At 34.4% G+C, this 21,650-nt stretch overlaps 1 protein-coding gene across 1 annotated transcript; it reads right to left on the reverse strand.

Moving 5' to 3' along the window:
* Positions 1-493: 493 nt before the first annotated feature.
* Positions 494-21,409, reverse strand: LOC106055432 (ribosomal protein S6 kinase delta-1-like). Its single transcript, XM_013211687.2, has 16 exons — positions 21,111-21,409; positions 18,692-18,727; positions 18,258-18,375; positions 15,487-15,602; positions 14,405-14,643; positions 13,906-14,180; positions 12,769-13,078; positions 11,651-11,883; positions 11,116-11,247; positions 9,823-9,944; positions 9,565-9,720; positions 7,475-9,114; positions 7,138-7,265; positions 6,943-7,025; positions 5,131-5,226; positions 494-4,911 (listed from the first exon to the last, which is right to left on the reverse strand). The coding sequence occupies exons 1-16, from the start codon at positions 21,216-21,218 to the stop codon at positions 4,798-4,800; spliced, it is 3,906 nt and encodes a 1,301-aa protein (XP_013067141.2). The 5' UTR covers positions 21,219-21,409; the 3' UTR covers positions 494-4,797.
* Positions 21,410-21,650: the final 241 nt, after the last annotated feature.

A 21,650-nucleotide genomic window follows, 5' to 3' on the forward strand; every position in this document is an offset into this window, starting at 1 on the left:
CCCACCACCTACAGGAGTTTGGTTGGTTTGTTTGCAAAGATCATTGTTGCTGATGGTGTCTCAGGCCTGAGTGTCTGGTCATTGGATGTGAAGGATTCTACTCAGGCAGTTGTTAAGGAAAGTTTGCACTTTTCTAAAGGCAGTTTTAGTTGTTCTCATTTCAAAGGCTTCAATTTCAAGGAGGCTGTTAGATAAATTCCCTAGAAAAAAGAATGATTAGAGATGGGAAAGGATCATTCATGATACACTTAACTGTACACATTGAAGACAATAGGACTAGGAGTACTGATTTGTGTCACTCATTTTGAAGTTAACTTTTCATAGAACTTGAAAAATGTGATGTACTTGTCATGCCGCAAGTCTAGTGACTAGCCTATAATTTGGGCAGACAAATAGAGATCTTCGGCACTATGGGGACACACTGTAAGACATTATAACATGGGTGATGATTATCCTTCAAGACAAGAAGCCAAGAAACAAACACCAAGTAGTTGATTAAACCAAGTTATGTGTATTAAAAACATAAAACAAAATTAAGTACACAGTCCATTCTAATTTATGTCAATACATTTTGTATGTACACACTGACACATATAATAGCAACACTTGAATTCAACTGAAGATCACATAACTTAACATACCAGTACAAAATTTCACCACATTTACCTGACTTTTACTTGACTCAAAATTTTACAAAGTTAAACGTGACTAAAGAAGCAGGGAGAAATGGAACAAGATATGAACAATACAAAGCTGTCCAAATAAAAATTGCATCATTTATTCCCGTTAATGAAGTATTCATAATTTGGTAAAACAAATTCATTGACTCGTGTAAATGTTCAAAAAAATATTGTTCAGTAATAAGATTTATTCAGTGGAGGATAGATGTATTAAATAAATATACATTTTGACATAAATTTTTATTATTGTGTTGAATGCAGACACACCATCACAAATGAATGAAATCCTGTCAGGTACCATAACTCTCATCTTACACCAAGTTTGAATGAGTGCATGGTATGCCAACACTGTTACTTTACTGAGACAAAACAAGTGCTGGAAACATTGGACCACTTCTTCTTCTTCTAGCCAGCTTTATTGCTGCTGAGCTGTGAGCTCTTTTGCAGACTGTGCCAAGGAAAAAAAGTGTGCAGTTTTCTTCAGTTGTTCAGCACTGCCATACAGGGTGTTGGTTATGTTGGGCTGTAGTGAAAGTAGGGTCTGCCTAAGGTGGATTAGGAAGGGGCATTCAAAGAGAATATGGTTTACGGTTTTGGACCACTTAACAAAATGAAACAGTGTGATGAATGAAAAGCTTTGTTTTTATACAACTGTACATAGTGAGCTTAAAAAAAACACACCAGTCCTATAGGAAATAAAAAAAAACATGACAATAAACATCATACTGTCACACTTATGACTTAGAGAAAATGGAATCCACATCTTTTGATCAACTGCAAAAACAGAAACAACACAAAACAATTACTTCATAAACATCGGACCAGTGGGTCTCAAATCAAAATATACCATGGTAACCTGTCAAGATATCACAATAATTATACATATTATACACAAACAAAAAATACAGCTTGAGGAACAGTGTGTCAGTTACTAAAGCAAGAAAATCAGCCTATTTTATTTGCATTTATGTAAACCACTGAGTTAGCAATGCCATGTCCAGTACGGCACTCTTCATTTCATTTTGGAATTAAAAAGACAATGCGCATATAATTATGAGCGCTGGATATACATACAACTTTTAACCACAGGAAGTAAGCAAAAATTGTTTTATAATGTTAAGTTTAAAAAATCATCAATAAAGCAAGAACACAAAAAAACTTAGCTAAACTTAGCTTATGCTCCGCTAACTCCTTCTTCATGATTGAAGATTTCCTATGAACTCAAACCTGGCTAAGATTGGCTGCTACAAAATGTATCAAAACATTTAAGATTAAGAAAAACTTTTAGGTACTTTGAAAAATGATAACAGAACTTAGAAAAAGATCTACATTAGATCCTTGTAGCACAAATAGCTAGACAGAAAGGATCTGGCAATTTTGGCACGATTTTAGCCTTGGACACTGTCCGATAGGAGCCTACTGCGCTAGGATACAAGAGAATCATGATCCCAGATGTTTACGCTGTCACACGGAAGACGAGACAGTAGAACACATCCTCTATGATTGCAGGGTGCTCAGAAACACAATTGAAGATGTGACTAGTCTTGGAACAGATAGAACTGATGGATGTGGGGATCTTGCTCTGCACAGAGACAAGCCAACCTCACAGTACACTGCCAGATACCTGGACCGTGCTGTCAGGGACTAATCCCAGTACGAAGCCTTAGTGCACGGAGGCTTACAGATGTAAAATTTAGAACTGCTTTCAGTTTATTGTGTCTATTACTGTACAAGAAAAGTCTAGCATTGACTAAAAGGTGCATAGTTCTTACTATTAAATATGAAAAGCTGAAGACACTGCTTTGATGTTCTAATCATGCATATACATCACAGCCATGTTCCAAGCAAATTTCAATCTAGATGAATTCAGTTGAAATGATCATACTTCAAGAACGTCCCATGTACAAATGAATTGACATCAAAACATTCCAGTGACTGGAAACATTGTTACTAGTTTCTCAACACAATTCTATGTTAGCAATCCTGAATCCATTATCCCATGAGCTGCCTCTTCATGTTCTTGTTTGAATTGAAGGAGAGTATTACACAATGTCTTGACTAGCATTGAGGAAATAAGTTACACTCAGGGTCAAACATCAAGTTGTACCAGACAACCTTCAATGTACCGCTAAGTCAAAATGTTAACTTTAAAAATCATTTTCTTTTATTAACAATAAAAATAAATAAATATAAAATAAAAAAAAAAAAAACTTAAAAAAAAAAAATAAAACCTATCAATGAACAAAATGAAAGACTAAAGAATTATCAATTTTTGAAATAATTTTAGTACACATAAAAAGATATAAGAGATTTATTCAAACCTCATGCAGATAAAAGAAAAAAAAGATTCAAGTCAATAATAGTTACCACATCTACGATAGGAGAATAATAGATACAAATATTGACAACCATTTCATAAGATAAAAACAGACAATACATTTTACTTTCACAAATCAATGGAATGATATTTTTCAAGAAGATTGGGGTGACGGATATAATACTAGTGAAGTGTATAGTCAACTGTTTATTTTATCTAGCCACTAAATGAATGAATCAACAGCAGCATTCTATGAGACAACAGTCTCTGCATCATGTCATTCTAATTTTTTTATTTTTAATTGTCATTTAAGTGTAATTTCCCAGAGACAAATGCCTTAACAACAATGATATTTTGACCACCCTGTACTGCAAACCAATGCACTATGCACAATTGACCCTGAAAATAATGTTGCAAAACAGAGACACAGAAGTTCTGCCCTAAGGGAGAGACAGTAAGAGACAATGGCTTTTTTGTACTCTGTGTAACTCTTAACACTTGACCTATATTCAATAGATAGGGGAAGTAATCCTTGAGGGATTAGGCTTAGGGGCATGACATGGCCTAAATTGTGCCGCTGTGGCAAATAGTGGATATCCAAATATCAGCAGGTAAGAGACTGGTAAGATACAGTACCTGGTAACTGTTTTGAAACGAGGTCATTGACTATAAAAAAAAAAAAATTGCACTAAAGGAGTTCAGGAAGTGACTGTCACAGTATTTTGGGAAGTTGTACTGTAGGAAAGGAAAACATGTATGCATCAGCAGCACAGCCTTTGAGACCTGTGACAAGAACTGTTCAACCTGCAGAGAACTGTTGTTGTTGAGCTGAATGCAAGACTGTTGTGTTTTGTCATCGCATCACATCTACATTTTCTTTCCTGGAGCTGCTTGCTAAAGTTGAAAACAATATTAATACTACAGGACAGTATTCCTTTGATCTACATTTCAAAATAGTTCTGTACAAATATTTTGGGTACGGTATTTGATCTGAATGGAAGCATCTGACGTGTTCTGCCATCTTGGTTGTATTGAGTAATTCACACTCCTCGTCCCATATGCTAGGACAAATTTGTACAAATACTTCTTCTTCCCTAGTGCTATTAGAGAATGGAATGGGTTGCCTGAGCTAGCCAGGAAAACCAGTGACTTGGCAGAATTTAAGTCATTGGTTAATATGCATGATGCGTAGGACGTAATCATCTTCTTTTTTGAAGTAACGTCTGTATTATATAAGATAAGATAAGACATAGATAAACACAGTTTTACTTATTTTTCATTCAATACCATGGCAAGAATGTCATCTTAGAGCCCAATGGTTGTCATGTTTACTATCACTGCATAAAAGACAAAATCATTCAGCACTTTACAAATTCCATTGCTATTATACATGTCACATTTTACAGGACAAATTACATTGACATTGTAAATAAATATACTTAAAATAAATATATTCATGTATGTATTCAGCAAAGATAAAACATTTTTTATGTCTTTATATTCCAAAAAGGTTTGACAACCTGATAGCACATACTTAAACAATTGTATCATTCCCTTTTTTATGGATAGAGATTGAATTGAATGTTTCAATATTCTGTTGTCTTTGATCTAAGTTATTTGTTAATATATATTCATACTGTTGTTCAGTTGTTCACACTAGCATTAACAAGAGCCTTGTTACATGTACAAATTCATTCAACTTTGCCCAACCAAACAAACATCCTGAATTAAAAAAATTAATAACACAAGCCTGACTCAGTAGCACACATATCTAGCATTCTTAACAATGTCAATTTACAATTAGGAATATTCCAATGCGTGCCAGTCAACACCAGTAAAAAATGGATGAGCTTTGATTTCCTCAGAACCAGCAAGACCAGATCCCAGTCTTTCATGGGGGTTATGCTTCAGCAGCTTAGAAAAAAAACAACAAACTATATTGAATAAAACAATAACCAACTAGGTACATACAATTAGAAAACAAACAACAACAAAAAATGATTGATCAGATTCAAAGGCAGCTTAATGGATATTGTCCTAAAGTACATGATAGAATCTAAACTACTATGTGAAAGAAACACTGCCATTAACAACCCCACTGTTTACAACCAGTGAGAGAAATAGTTCACTTACCCCTTCCAGCAGGCCTTTAGCTTCCGTTGACACAAAACTTGGAACATAAAGGTATGTATGGGAGTTGATGCCTCCAGGGTGACACTCAGATAAGGTCTGGAATATAGAAGTATGGTCAAGAAATAAGAGTTCAGAAATTATAATACAACTGAAAACTATTTCAATTTGTCACTTTTGTTTTAGAAGTGAACAAATTAGTTCAGGTCAATATTGTAGAAAGAGATGAACACATTTCTTATTGTTCGATTGATTTCCATTCTAGCTTTATTTATTTTTTTTTTTCAATTTCTACTAATAACTCATGTTTTCCTCCTACTAAAAAAAATAAAATCAAAAATGTAAAATTTGAATCATTTTATTTTGTTTGTCTGAAATTTTGCGCATAAACTCGTGCTGTGTGAAAACACAGTGATATTAGAATGTTATAAATAACATTTTATACGTTAGTAACAATTTTTAGCGGCCCCCGAAAGGGGAAAAGACGCTATTAGTTTTGTGCGAAATGTCTGTCCGTCTGACCGTCTGTCCCGTTTAGATCTCATAAACTAGAAAAGATATTGAAAATCTGACATCACAATATTTTAGACCATTCAAAGTTCTGATGCAATGGCTACTTTTTTTTCTGAAAGCAAAAAATCAAATTTTTAAAATCAGTTATGCAAGCAGTTTTTTAAAGAGAAAAAGCTAATTAGTATGCATTATAAGTTAGACCTAATTTAAAATGAATAGTGATGTTATAAGTTTCATTTTTCTGTACATTTTTTTTATTGCAGAATTTTTTTATATTTTTTTTTGAGGATTCGAATAAGAGATTGAACCTTTTCAAAACAATCAGATCAATTATAAGACATCAGTTAGGCCAGGGGGAGCGCGGTGGCTGAGCGGTAAAGCGCTTGGCTTCCGAACCGGGGGTCCCGGGTTCGAATCCTGGTGAGAACTGGGATTTTCAACTTTGGAATCTTTGGGCGCCTCTGAGTCCACTCAGCTCTAATGGGTACCTGACATTAGTTGGGGAAAAGTAGAGGCGGTTGGTCGTTGTGCTGGCTACATGACACCCTCGCTAACCGTAGGCCACAAAAACAGATGAACTTTACATCATCTGCCCTATAGACCACAAGGTCTAAAAGGGGAACTAGTTAGGCCAGGTTCACATCTAACTTTACATTCATTTACACCTATCCTTTGATCTGCGGGACCGTTGGGGCACTACACAAGATCTGTTAACCTTCTTTCTCCATTCTTATCTCTCATTTGTCTTTGATATAATTTCATTTGGATGTTCTTTCTGAAAATATTGAAGCCTGTCTGGGTGGACCTCTTCGGGGGCCGATTTTGAGTTTGTGTTTCCACACAAACTGTCTTTTGTAACCTTGTTTTTTATTATCTATGGGACAGAGGGGAACATTCAATAAGATAGTATTTTTTTTTGTTACTGACACTCAAATAATATCCCTTTTACATATAAATGGCAAAAGTAAGACTCAAATTTACTACTCTATTTGAACATAAAGTAGGAATGGATAAAATAAAAAATTATATTGCTTGTCAGAAATACGACTGGATCTTTCTGCTACTGAGAAAAACAGTCTGACTGGGATGACAGTACTGACTTAATTTGAGTAGCAAAGTGAATAAAGCCATGTCAATATTAGTATGACAGCATTTAGCCCTATTGCAGCAAAGGACAGTAAATCTTTGGTCTTACAGAATTTCGTATTTTTGTTTCTGAGATCAGTTGAAAGAACCCAAAAAAACAGATAAAACCCCCAAAACTCAATTCCCAGTACTATGATGCAGAAGTAAGTTACTTACCCTGCCTACCAACAACTCATACAGAAGTGCTCCAATGCTCCACCAGTCACATGACTTGTCATAGCCGGTAATGGATCTTACTTCTATAGGCATGGAAACATTCAGAGTGTTATTATTCAATGACATGCATAGAATACAACTAACTTATGGTCAATTCAGTCACATCACTGAAACCAAACCTATCAGGCTATTTACCAGGGGCAGCATAGAGACTGTGTACAGCCTCCCAGTCTAGGTCACATTCACCTTGACCCAAATGACAAAAGTAGGACAGGTACACTTGTCCACCTTCTCCTAGGAGAACATTGCTTGGTTTCAAATCTCTGACATGGTGAAACAGAACATAAATGTGTACATAAATAGGAAATAACATTTTTTTTTTTTACAATTCTTTTTATTGTAGTGATAAGTTGTCAAAATTATTTGTGTGTGTGTGTTCACTGACTCTAAATGTAAAGATATTATCTTCTCAATTTTTTATCTAATGTCAATATACCCATTGATAGTGTGATTAACAAAATAATTCACTTACCTACAAATAATTCCTAATGAATGAAGCCTGGACACTGCAGTAACCAACTGAGCCATCCACTTTTTGACGCTCGTCTCCGGGATGTGCACACCTTCAGTGTTTGTATTGTCTAATCTCTCAAACATGTCCGTCACTGTCCTGGCTCTGTTTCGCGTGGGAGACTTAAGGTCACACTCAAATGATGCCGACCTTGTGATATCTTTTGAATTCATTCGACTGAGAATTAATTTATGGGGCGTGCTAGTCTGCCGGATCAACGGGCCAGGACGTCCGACATTAGCTTGACCGTTAAATTCACTGTCAGTTACAATGAAAACACTGTTGGAATTAGTATCAGTTTCCAAAATCTCTTTGACTACATCACCATTCAGCTCATCACAATGCAAAGATTTGTCTATAGCGGATAAATCCTGAACACTTTCCTCTACAGGCTTGCCATTTGCCAAGTTTTCACTGGTCGAGTTTGAATTATGGTCACTGACGTCATCCTCAGAAGACCGGTTTACATCATAGATGCTTGGCTCTTCTGTGGACTCAGAGAAACTGGAGTCTTGCTGCTCTACAACAAGGATGGCGCCAGTCTCCGCTGCATTATCCACTGTAGACTCTCGACTTAGGGCAGTATCAGCATTGACTGTGCCAGAATTGTGACTGCCATCGTCAGACTCAGACAAAACTCTGTCAACTTTCTGAAGAAGTTCTTTTGAATTTCTAATAATATCTGACGAGTTGAATGCTGATGGTGGGAGTACAGATGGGAAGATACCATCAGTACTTAAGTGTCTGACTTTGCTATCACAAGCGACATTCTCTGATTCTTTGCGTGTCAACTGGAACACCTCATCGGCACTGATCTGTCGAGGCGTGAGTTTCAGAGGGACAGAGACAGAGTCTTCTGGTATAGAGTCAATTTTGTCCCTGAAGGACAGGCTGTGTCTCTGAGTATCCTCACTGTCGAAGCTGGTAATGGAGAAGCCTTCAACGTTGGAGCGATACTCCTGCAAGTAGCTCTGAAAGTGGTCTTCCTCTAGCATTGTCGTGGGGGATATGACACTACTGTCTGTCTCACTGATTGGGGCACAATCGTCAGACAGACTTGAGAACCTTCTGTTCAATGGAAGCTGTTTCTTCTGAGCAGAAATGTCCTCGGTTAACTCTGAAGGAACTTCACTCAGAAAACTGTCCACTTCCTGTTCATGACAAGAAAAACTATCGCTGTTTTGCTCTACATTTGTTAGGCTGACCTTTCTAGTCAACGTGGAAAATCGTATGACCTCAAGATCATCAGGTGAGGTTACATCTGTTGATGATTTCAAATACATTGTAGCCTCTGGACCTGTGTCCTTGTGATGTGTCCCGACTTGCCCTGCTACGTTGGCCTCCACTTTTGTGCCAGAGTAAACGTTTGTGACCTCTGGCTTAATGATATGAAGTTGAAGGTCAACAGTGCCCTGATTGCCCTTGTCACAGTTCAGATAGTCCCCAATGTATGCCCACAGCTTGCCTCCACTAGCATACTGGAGCAGGAGGAAGATGGAGTCGTCAGTCTCATAGAACTTGTGAAGACTGACCATGTGTGGACAACTGGTAGGCAAGATGCTGGGAGTTCTTGGGCCTTCAGTATTTGTCTTTGGTATTGACTTTAAGAAGAGAAAACAATAAAATACTTTTGTCATCATAGAATTATAACTCAAGATTGCGAAATGAGAACTGAAAATATATAGTACATTGTTGAGGATAAATATTTACATTTAGAGAAGTTGCACTAAGAATTACACTAAAATAATAATATATAGTACATTGTTGAAGACAAATATTTACATTTAGAGAAGTTGCACTAAGAATTACAATAAAATAATTTGTAAAAAAAATATTTTTTATTTATTTAAAAATACAAAACAAGTGTGATTATTAAAGTTTGTAGTTAAATTCATAAAAAGCTGCAAGCGTTTCATGATGTGGTGTCCCACGCAGTCAAGGTACAGCTCAAATATTTCCCATTAGCATGTATCAAACCAGAACAAAGATATTCATTACAAAATGTTTTTACATAGACATGAATACATAGCAAAACAGAATTAAAGTTTTACCTTAAATACAAATGTTTCATCTGTACATTTATCTCTCACTAGGATGACTTTGTCAATAGTACCTAGTACTTGATAGTTTTGTAGTTCACGCACTGATCCTCTAATAAATGCAAAAGAAGGATCCAGATCCAGGGAGGGAGAAAGGAAACTGTCAGCCTAGAAACAAGATAAGTTTTCAATCACTTACTTGGCATCTAATACATTCAGCACCAAAGATATTTTAGGAACGTTCACTAGGCCAATAATTGCCAAACTTACACCCCATCTTCTTTCATCCACATTTTCAGTGGCCAGGTGCTTGCTGAACAAATCTTCAGCTTTCATTAAATACTGGGCCGTCTTTCTTCTTACAGCATCTCTGCGAGCTTTGTTAGTGTCACCTAGTCGAAATACAAAAGTTTAACAGTAACACCATGCTGAGAACATTTAGAAAAAGTAAAAAATGAACTATTCTAGAATTTTTAAATATTTTATTTACATTTTAAACCTTTTTATTTCATTGTTTCTTAAAACACTTTGCCAAATGTTAGTGAACCTCACTGGAGTTCATCAGTTGTACCAGCTCTTTCCAATGAAATCTCTTCCATTTTTTAAAATTATTCCAAGCCAGGATTCCAATTAGCCATTTGTCTGTCTCTATATCTTTTAAGCATCAATGTTTAGGACTGCCTTGAATCATTCTTACACTTTGACCTTTTTTACCTTTTTCCAAGACAAAAATTCAGATTCTTTTTTTTTCTTTCTTCTATTTTTCAATTTCCTATTTTCTTTTTGAACTCTTTTAACTCTATCCAGAAGAAATGAAGAAACTAATAGAATAAATGTGAAATGGACAAGCTCTCATATGAATCACAAAAAAGATGACGCTTACAATAAGCTAGATCAACGTCTAATCTTTCGCTTCAGAACCGGACACAACAGATCGAGACAACATATGTTCCAGAAGCTCAAAATTGGAACCAGTGAAATCTGCTCATGTGGAGTGTCACCAGAGAATGCTGACCATGTCCTTCAAAACTGCTTTCTTTACCAATATGCCAGAAAAAGACACAGGCCCTGTAGAAAGAGAACTATATGCAGAGCTCGCTGATTTGAAAACCACTGTGCAGTTCATCTGAACGCTACAAGATAATAATGAGAACGAGGAAGAAACTCTTTAAAAAGTTTATCCATTTAGTAGGGATTACAGTAATCAAAGGATGCGCAGTGGATGAGCGGTAAAGCACTTGGCTTCTGAACTGGAGGTCCCGGGTTCGAATCCTGGTGAAGATTGGGATTTCTAATTTCGGGATCTTTGGCCACCTTTGAGTCCACCCAGCTCTAATGGGTACCTGACATTAGTTGAGGAAAAGTGAAGGCGGTTGGTCGTTGTGCTGGCCACATGACACCCTTCGTTAACTGTAGGCCACAGAAACAGATGACCTTTACATCATCTGCCCTATATACCACAAGGTCTGAAAGGGGAACTTTTTACTTTACAGTAATAAAAAATGTGACCTATTTATAAGTACTACTATATTAGAACCATATAAGACTGGGAAAGAGACTGACCCTGAACACCTTGAAGTAAGATACCAACACCACTTTTATAGTAGGCAAAGGCCACTTCAAACTCCCCATTAGCTTCACTATTCTGGGCCATGCTGATCTGACTGGCAGCTAAATAGATGTAATCTTCTTTCCCTGGAGAATACAAAAAACATTTATGATTTGTTATATTAACATTGCTTTATAAATAATGACCATAAGAGCATATTTAACAAAAAAAAAAATCATAAACTTATTTTAATTATAAAAATGAGAAGGGTGACAATGCTTCACAATGTAGAAATTGGCAAAGTGAATATTTGCGTTGAAAGATTCACTTAGAACAATGCCATTTTAATTTCATTTGTTGAGAAAAAAAATCAATAATCATGATATAATAAAATAAAACCACATTTTGAACATGATTCTGTCTGGAAAGAAAACATTTTTGTTTTCTAGTCAACCATCATTACAATTTCAAATAAGTTGTTACAATAAATTATATTAAGCTTTATTGATCATCAATCACCTATTAAGTTTATACAAATGTACCATATACCTCCTAAGTCCATTGTAGTCACACTTTGGTCACTCATTGATCTGGGTTTTTTAGGGCTCCCAGTGACAAGTCTTTTTAATAAACTCCTAGAGGTGTGGCTGGGAGTGGACTTGTTGCTGGAACCTCTCTCAGACTCCACTGACTTGTCTGAGTTCACGCTGTGGGACCTGGAGGACTTGGTGGAATGTGACCTGGGAGGGTCATCTTGTACTTTGTTCTCTTCATTGGCTGGCCTAGGGATAACCCAACATAATACATCAGTGAAGTAGTCAAGTTTTCCTTTAAAAGCTAACAAACTAAAAGGGGAGTAATCATACAAGGTAACAAATATGTATATATATATATATATTGTATCATAATGTGCAAGTGAAAACTTTTTATGAAAAAATCAAACTTTTAAAATTTAACTTAGAACAGATGATAGTTTGGAAGATGAGAACAGAAAATAGAAAGGTATGAGAGAGCATGGATGTTTCTTTTCAATGTTAGGAAGTTGTTCCTAGAGTAAACGATTATTATACGGGTACTAATAAAATATCAGAGAAGATTTTCAATATCATTGCACAGAACCTTTATTTATTCATTGTTAGAATGAAAGTCTTAAGTTTGATGTTAGAACTAGATATATCTATTCAGTAAATGTTCAAGTTACTCAAGACTTCTCTAAAAATACTGAATCATAATTTAATGATGTGATATCAAAAGTACCAGGACAATGGAATATTGAGCCAAAATGTTGTACAAAATATATTCAAAAACAAAAAAATTGTGTTATAATTAAGCTTGTAAGTCTTTCAATTTTTTTTCCATCTGTACATTCTTAAAAACCCATTGGGACTCCATACCAGGAGGTTACAGTACTCCCCCAGATGCCTCCATATCAGGAGGTGACAGTACTCCCCCAGATGCCGAGCTGGTTTGGAAAGAGAAGGAGGGGAGAAGGAAATACCATTGGTATAAGTTTGAGAACCACTGATCTATAGAAAAAGTCTGAAGGTCTTAACATTGTTTGAGAACCACTGAAGGTCTTAACAATGAGGTACCCATTTTGAGACAGTTTAGATCAACTGGATGCATACAGTGTTTTAGTTTGTGATTTAAGTTTTCTGTCAACTTACTTTTGTGATCCTACGGCAACAATACTTGGAGATCGTGTTTGCCACTCTACAGACAAATCTAGGTCACCCTTACCACACTCCACTTTAGAAACATCCGAGCTCTGTGAGTCCCTGCGGATGGGGTCAAACTGGTCCAGGTCAGTTCTGCCCCCAGTGGTCAAGCTACTCTTTCTACTGCTGTCAATGTCACTTAGATCGGAAAGCTTTTCTAATGTTGAAGATGATGGAATGGAATGATTGGTCAGGGTTGAGTCTGTGCTGACCATTGTATCTGCCCTATCAACTGTGCCACATTCCTCTTTCACATCAACTGTGTCCCATAAAATAAGAGAATAACGCCAAAATTAAATATTGAATACTAAAGGAAAAAAAAAAAAGGCATAGAATATTCTAGTATAACGCCTTCTGAAAATCACAAGAATAATGAATTAAGAAAGATATCACCAGAAAGCTTAAAAAAATAAAAAGCAGTTCTATGACTTGAATATACACTGACAATATCAAGAGTCTAATGAAAATGGAGGTATCTACCTTAAAAAATCTCAGAAAGTAAATAAAATTGAAATAAAAATAATATAAAAATGTGGCCATGGGAAGATTGAAAATTAAATACTATAGAAAATGGTTACTGCCAATTTATAGCTATAGAATGTGTATGTATTTAAAAATGTCTTTAGTAGTACAGTATTATGAAGTGGCAAAGTGATAAAAGATACAACACTTGGCTGCTAATTCTAAGACCATGAGCTCCTAAGGAAAACTATGATTTTTAATGTACTAGGTAACTGTGAAACTTCTGACAGATGCTTTATCTCTACAGAGAACTAATGGGATGAAGTTTGGAGCACACTTAACATGCTGTAACCTTAGCATGGTGAGACAGACCATGGTGATATAGTGAACATAATGAACATGAGAAGAACCATTACTTTGTGATGTTGCATATATAAGAACTAACAATATCCAAAAACGTCATTGTAAAACATAACACTTAAACTAATATTCAATCACAGTAACAATATTCAATCACAGTGACAATATTCAATCACAGTGACAATATTCAATCACAGTGACAATATCCAATCACAGTGACAATATTCAATCACAGTGACAATATTATTCCAGTCTTCTGTTTACCTTCACTGTTCTGCTCAAAGTCACTCAATTGGGCACACATATTGAGACTAGCCAACAACCAGCTGTTACTCTGACTCAAGGCATCCACCTCATCTGGGCTGGTCAAGGAAGACTCATGGCCCACTGGATCAAAAAAGGCCAGGTCTGTGTCTGGTAAAGAGCTGGCCAGTATAGAGTCTTCATCTGTGTCCAGAGTTTCGTCCCCAGTGGAGGAGTCCAGGCTTATGTTATCAGCCACCTGGGGGAAGTTCCATGTTCCTTCTAAAAATGCAGGCCTAGTCAAGAGAAATATAACAAAGCAGGTCATGTCAAATGAGATATATAACAAAGCAGGTCACATCAAATTATAGTAGGCCTTGCCAAACATATCGATAGTAAAGTGGTTGGAAATATGAGTTTTAAAAATTCTTTTATTGTAAAAATTATATAAGTATCAAAATGATAAAAGTTGTTGTCAAATATAAATATGACTTGTCAGAAAGATGAGGTGGGTGATAACCTGGTAGAGTTGTTAGGTGAGATTTTAGGCTCTGTCTGCACAGCTGGGGGACCAATGTCCAATGAGTGGCCTTTCACCAGAGCAGCTGTAGCCTTGTCCTCTTTGGAAGTCACAACTGGAACTATATCAGGGGGTGGATTGCCATCAGACTTGTGCCCACTATGGATAATGTCCAGGTTGGAAGGCAATGGGGTCATGATAGAACCTTTCTTCAGCGGATCTGATTTACTTTTACCATCCTAGAGTCAGACAAAAGTGTACTTATTCAGAAGAGGTTGGTAACATAAGTAGAGATTGGAAACATAGTCAAATAAATAAACATTAATGGACATTTCCATATATGAAATACTTTACTATATAATTTAAACCATTAAGACCCTGAGATATCGTTTTTTTTCTTTGCATTGCACTAAAAAAAAGTTACAAAAACAATTGTGAAAAAAATTTTAAAAAGTCAATATTAATTATTTAAAAGATACCCCCCCCCCCCCCCCCCCCGATTTCCACGATATAGATATATAAACAAGATTGCTGTGAAAGGTCACATTTCAAATATCCTAGCCTAAGAACACAGAAATTAAATTGTGTTGAATTCTAAAACTAAAATGGTTCTATTCTTACACACATACACAATGTTCTAAAACTAAGTTTTTATTTATATTTCAGCCCTGTTTTTTTTTTTTTAACCTACATCCTTATGCAACCTCCTAATCTAACATAATTTGTAACAACTTTGTTGAAATCTTGTGAAAACTTATTCTATTCTTGAATTCCTATAAGTATAAAGTAAAGAGGCTAGATGAGTTTTTAGTTTTGCTATACAAAGCACTATGTAGGAAGAGACACAAGAAGTCAAGTAGCCAGTTTATTAGGGACAGTTTAGAGTCCTAATCATCAAAACCCAAAGGCTTGGCCATGAGTAGGATGAGAATTAAATTCTTGAGACTGAGGCAGTGGATAACATTCTTGAAGACTGTGTGAAAAGTAAACCAGTCTATTTAAACTAAATGAAGCTATCAGCATCTAATCATAATTAAAACTATGTGACAATACATCAGTCCACAAATCACTTGTACACAAACCTCTAGAAACTGCTTGAAAACCAAAGACTTGTAGAGATGGGGTTGTGTAGCCACAAAGTGTAGAAGTTCTACAGCACTCAATCTCCTTTCTTCTATCACATTGTTATCAAAACGTCCTGAGGACATTCAAAAGAGACAGTTGACGGTATAATGGATAGAAACATGTACAAACACAAAACTATAACAATGTAACAACATATTGACTTACTAACACGTTTACCACTGGCAGACAGTGTAAGTGTGTGACTTCTAGCAGCTGCTACATATACAAGGTAGGCTTAAAACAGCTGTATCTGTCAATAGCACATTGATTTCTTTTTCACAGGATCAGGTTTTAATTTTTTTTAAAGCTGAATAAGCAGGTATGAGGCAGATATAATGGGCAAAATAGAACAATGCTTAAACTTTTAGATTTATCCTTTAAAAAAATTAAAGTTTTGATTTGCAGATTTCTTTTTATTTTAGGTTATAAAAGAGTTTATCAATCTAAGATTCAAACATTTTGACAAAACAATTCACCATTGATCTACATCACTATTAAACATTTGTTTACAAAACTTTAACAAGATGTTAAGCTGGATTTTTAAAGACAAGAGGACAGAAACAAGATCCTTATATAGATCGAATTCGACAAATTCAACAAGTACAGCTATATCTAGTAAACTAAATCAAAATTTATTGAGACAAACTAAGAAACAGTTTCGAAAACTATTCAAAAGACATTCAAGTAAACAAGATTACAAAGAGAGTTTTTGTTGTCACACAAACTGTGGGAGTCGGATCCGCCTATTTGCAAGGAATATTCAAGACGTGATTTTGTTTTGATTGTCAAAAGTAATAATGTTTCAAAGATTCATTTGGTGTTGTAAAAATTATTATTTTTTGTTAAATAGTTTACATGTTTTGGATGTTCCTTCAAAGTTAAAGATAATTTACTTCCTTATCCAAATCTCCCGCTGGATACTTAATACTATTGCAATATTTCTGAAGGAACATTAATAAAGGGGTTAAATCAGATTTTCAATAGCCTTTAGTGTTGTTTTTTTTTAATCTAAACATGACGGACAGACAGACCAACAGACAAAACTCACAAAAATCTTTTATTCTGATGGGGGCACTAAACAAAAAATAAATAAAACTGATTATTTAAAAAATTTTGAGGGAACTGATTATTACTATGTATTGCCACTGCTTGTCACATACTGCACGGATGTCGCTGCATAAAAAGTCCATTTTAAAAAATGTGCGTAATATTTACATACAAAGTGCATTCTTAGCCTTTATAAACAAACCTAAATGTTTTCTTTTAATTTTAGCAGACAGATGACCAGAAAAAAACACCTTTAACTAATATGTATATTTGTTGTGAACATTTCTAGTACATTTTATAAATATATTTGACTAAGTGATACTGAAAATACACAAAAAATTGACTTTCTTTGTTAACATATTATAACATTACCTCCCTTACATTTATGTAATTGTTTTAGAATTTGTGTAGTTTTATGAAAAAATAGCTTGCATAATTAATTTTATAAGCTAAACGGTTTGCTTTTAGAAAACCAAAAGTTGCCGTTGCACCTTAACTTTTCAAGCAGCATTGCATGGTGAAAAAATATTTTTCATTGTCGTTCTAGTTTTTGAGATCTGAGTGTGACAGATGGACAATTTCCACAAACCTAATAGCGTCTTTTCCCCTTACGAGGTCGCTAAAAATAACACCAAAATAGTTTAAAACGCTTTAACGCCGAAACAAGGCACTGGACATTGGTTTTACTCGCCAAAAAGGTCGGATCAACGCTGAAATCATCGGTGATTTAAAATTAATTTTTTTGTTTCTATTTCTCCGGTTCATGTCTTTTATTGCTCAATTTTTTATCTAGAATAGTTTCCCTTTGCTAAACATCCGGAATTTCCTTCATTCAACATGTTTTTATTTTGTACGAAGTTTTGAAAGAGACTACATTTTTTTTCTGTTTGCGTTTTTCTAACATGGAGCCTCAACCAGGGCCATCTAAACTTTGTAGATATTCCCACATCCCATGCTTATTATTTTTTTGTGTCTATTGCTGTTTCTTCTATGGTGTTTTGTAAATAAAATGGATAAAAATGAGAAAAAAAAGTTCTTTGGATTCAATTCGGACAATAAATTTCTTATTACATGCACTTGGATAGATATTTTCAATGTCAGTTGGTGAGTTTTTCATTTTCAATTTTTATATTCAAAATCCAAAAATTACAACATGATTTGTAAGCTAGAAAATTTAAGAAATAGAAAGGGCATGCATTTCTCTTTAATTCTATATCAAATTTATTATTTTCCAATAATAAATAAAAAAGTTATACAAGTTAAATCGAAGCTAAGTAGCGCACTCCGAAATGGCGGAAAAATTAACTCAGTTCAAACATGGAAAATAATTTAATGCCACACCTTTTGGAATGTGACAAAGTTGCCAAGCTTCATTTAGTTACAGAAAAAAAAAGGGATTTAATATAGTCACAATAGACTATAAGTACATCCTACAGACCAGAGCTGATTAAAAGACATTATAAGAAAGAAAAAACATTTCTATGAGAATAACAGACTTTTTAATGATTATTTCACACGAAACACTACAAGATGATATTACAAGCTGATGTTAGAAAATGTTACAAAATGATGTTACACTACAATATTAAAAAGTTGACGTTACATGACAACTCAGAGGGGATTTAGAAATCATTTTAGAAAATAAAAAAGTGGTGATACCAATTTGTTTGTCTCAACTTACCAAATAGTTTTGGCTTTGCAAAGTCTGGGAATTGATCTTTTCTATGCAGAGCTTTATGAAGTGCAAGCAGAGCTTTGTGCAAAGTTTTGAAATCATTGTATCTCTTCCAACATACAAACTAAACAAATAGAGAAGTAGCAATACAACCATTCTTTGCTACCTTGGTTCTAATATTAAATGAATTAAGATTATTAAATTAATATTAATTAATTTACCTAGTCAATGGATTATTTTTTAATGAAATATTTAAAAATAAAAGTGAAAAGCATTTTAAAAAAGTAAATTTTTAAAAAATCACAATAACGGTACAAGAAAAAAATAAATAAAATGTAAACAAAATATTTTTTTTTTTGCTTTTTAAAAACATTTATTTCTAGAGTAAGGTACAGTAGTGTTCTGCATTTAGATATAAATAGAAAAATGAATAAACTAACCTCTGTCAAAGTTTCAGGAGATTTGATAGGAAAAGTCTGTAAGTAAAAAAAAAAAAAATTTAAAACAAACCTGATTCCAAACATTCATCATCAATACCAAAAAAAAATGATAAGATTTAATGTATGAAAAAAAAAAAATAGAAATGACCCCCCCCCCCCTTCCCCTTTTTTATTCTACTTCAAAGCAAAACACACTAGTTGGACTTTCTTTTAAAATATTATAGAGATTGAAAAAAAAAAAGCAATGAGTTTTATTTGTTCAAAAACGTGTAATTTTGTGCACTTCAAACACCAAAATATCCCCAAACATTGTGATGTATTATTTCAAAACATACTACATTGGGAGAACTTGATATAAACCATTTCACCGATTTGGGAAGCAGGGTTAAGCAAAGACAGTAAAACTGATAACCATATACATTATATATGAAATCACAAAATACTGTTTTCAAAGAACAAGATCCTAACACAAATTTATAGTCAATCCTTCTAAATGAAGAGTCCCAAACACAAAAATGGAAAAAAAACTCCAAACCCATGCCAACAGTTGCCTTTGCTGAATGCTGGAAAGGCCAGAAAAGAAAACTACTGTCAAGATGTGGAAGAGAATAATGCTGAAACCCAACCAATCTTGACAAATCTTGTGAGGTGATCCCAACGGTCCAACAGACTGTGATAGGTGGAAGGTGAGATCTGTCTACATTGATGATTTCTTTTTCTTTTCTATTCTTTTTTTTTTTTTTAGAATTAGATTAGATCTAGATCGAATTTTAAAATGTCTTCCAAGAACTCCAAAACTACCTGCATTGAACATACCAAATGCACACAAACAGCCAGACATTTGACAAAACAACAATTAAGGACATTCTGGTTCATGTGCATTGCATGCAGCCCGAGACCTGGGCATAAACATTGAATTTAGAGGTCACTATACACTGCAATCACTCTTAAATGTATATATTATAGAACTGTTGTATATTATATATATATATATATATATATATATAAAATGAATGTCTACATAATTTTTTTTCTGCTATAATCCTCATAGAAATGTTATCTTTACTATTTATTATAAATATTCTTTTTTAAGTTTAAGTCTGCTTTATTGGTCCTTATGGAAATTTGCTGTGATTAAAATGTTTGTAAAATGTTTTACATGTTTCGGATGTTCCTTCAGAGTTGAAGATAATTTACTTCCTAGTCCAAACCTCCCGCAGGACGACAGGGAATGGGAGCGGGCAGGATTTGAACACGAGACCATTGAAAAGTCTGAACGACAGTCCAGCGCACAAACCGCACGACAAGGCAGCCATCCAAGGACTCTTTTCTCATATAAAAACAACAACATTATTCACATTTAAATACAGCAGACACAACATAAAGAGTTCATTGAGTGAGTACACAAATAAAAAAAAATGTTTACTAAACATCATTCATTATTTTTGATATTAGTCTCGTTTTCTTTCTATAAATGCACATACATAAAATATGTATATATATATAATATATCTTTTTAAAAAGCTTGTTGGTTCATTTTTCTTTTGACTAAAATACAGTAGACTACAGATTGTTTTGTTATTGAAACAATATTGCTTCAAACGGTTATTAATTTGTCAATCTCTATGTCTAAATAAGGTTTCAAAGATCAGCAGAGGGACAAACATCTTCAGTTATGTTTAAAAGCTCAATAACTAAGGGCGCCTGGTGACCGAAACCAACAATTATTGATCAAAAACATCACTAAGTGATACATGAAGCCGGACTACAAAATAATATAAAAAATTATCTTGTTGCGAGAATGTGGAGGGCCAGAAAAAAAAAATTGGTTAGGCAGCTATTGTCAGTTACAAGATGGGTCAGAGAAAAAAGAAGACGAGTGATTAACTAACTTCAAGTAGTGACCAAGGCCTCTATGTGATGTCAAGACCAACCCAACCTTTCACCTCGGATTTAGTTTTAACTATGAGTTTGTAAAATAGCTATTCTCATAGACAAAAGGATGATGAATTCACTGTTACTCATTTTTTTATTGGTCAGACTATTACTGAGCTATAAATTTTGAAATATTACTACTGGCTGGGACTTGTCTTAGGGTGGCAGATCAACGACATGATGATCTGATCTAGACAGACTAGTCTAGTTTCACTAAGTGTGTACTTCTTATAAGTAAGTAAGTTGTAACTGTTAACAATAACACAGAATAACAGTAAATTAAGACTATCAAAAGTATCATTTCAAATTAATCTAAACTATTCTAGACCTACTAATCTAGACTATACTCTAGACAATGAGTTCAGTGACACTGGACTACGACTAGTCACTAGAACTAGATTCTAAAATCTAAATCAACACCCAACTTGATCTACTAGGTCTAGTTACTCTAGCATTAATCAGTATCAAAAATTTTTACACAAACCTGACAAGTAACTTTGTAGATTGTGTATCCTTTACGGTGAAGTTGTGGATCTGTTACCAAAAAGTTCCAAACATTGTCATGAACACTCCATTTATTGTCGTGGGCCATCGTCGATTACGAACGGATCTCTAATGCGTAGAACAATGAACCATCTAAATTTTGAGTTTAGCACTTCACAAAGAGGGGCATTTTCCTCTTCACATTGTTTATGATTTTAGATTTGGACTAGATCTAGATCAAAATCTAGTTCTAGATCTACATTAAAACGTATGATTGATACCTACATACTGTTAGATGTCCATAAGACCAATGACCCGGAAATATTTGCTTATTATTATACTATTTTTTGAAGTAGTCATATTTCCCTATCGGCTTTTATAGTCACTATTTCATTTTTGTTAAAGGTTCATTGATAAATATTGCTATAATAAGGTTCATTGTTATATAAGAAAAAAATCTTAAAAGTAATGTTTAAAATGTATTAAAATTATTTGGTAGCTAATATTTTTTTCGATCTAAATCTATGCACAAAAATTAGCA

Source organism: Biomphalaria glabrata, chromosome 3, assembly GCF_947242115.1.
Source record: "Biomphalaria glabrata chromosome 3, xgBioGlab47.1, whole genome shotgun sequence".
Taxonomy (NCBI): Eukaryota; Metazoa; Mollusca; class Gastropoda; family Planorbidae; genus Biomphalaria; species Biomphalaria glabrata.

Excerpts from the sequence above, each read along its gene's own strand:
- LOC106055432 (XM_013211687.2), bottom strand. The coding sequence starts at position 21,218 with ATGGCCCACGACAATAAATGGAGTGTTCATGACAATGTTTGGAACTTT. Across the intron at positions 14,644-15,486 it reads TTTTCAAGCAGTTTCTAGAG|GATGGTAAAAGTAAATCAGA; the intron begins GTTTGTGTACAA and ends GTCTGACTCTAG. Across the intron at positions 11,248-11,650 it reads GACTACAATGGACTTAGGAG|GGAAAGAAGATTACATCTAT; the intron begins GTATATGGTACA and ends TGTATTCTCCAG.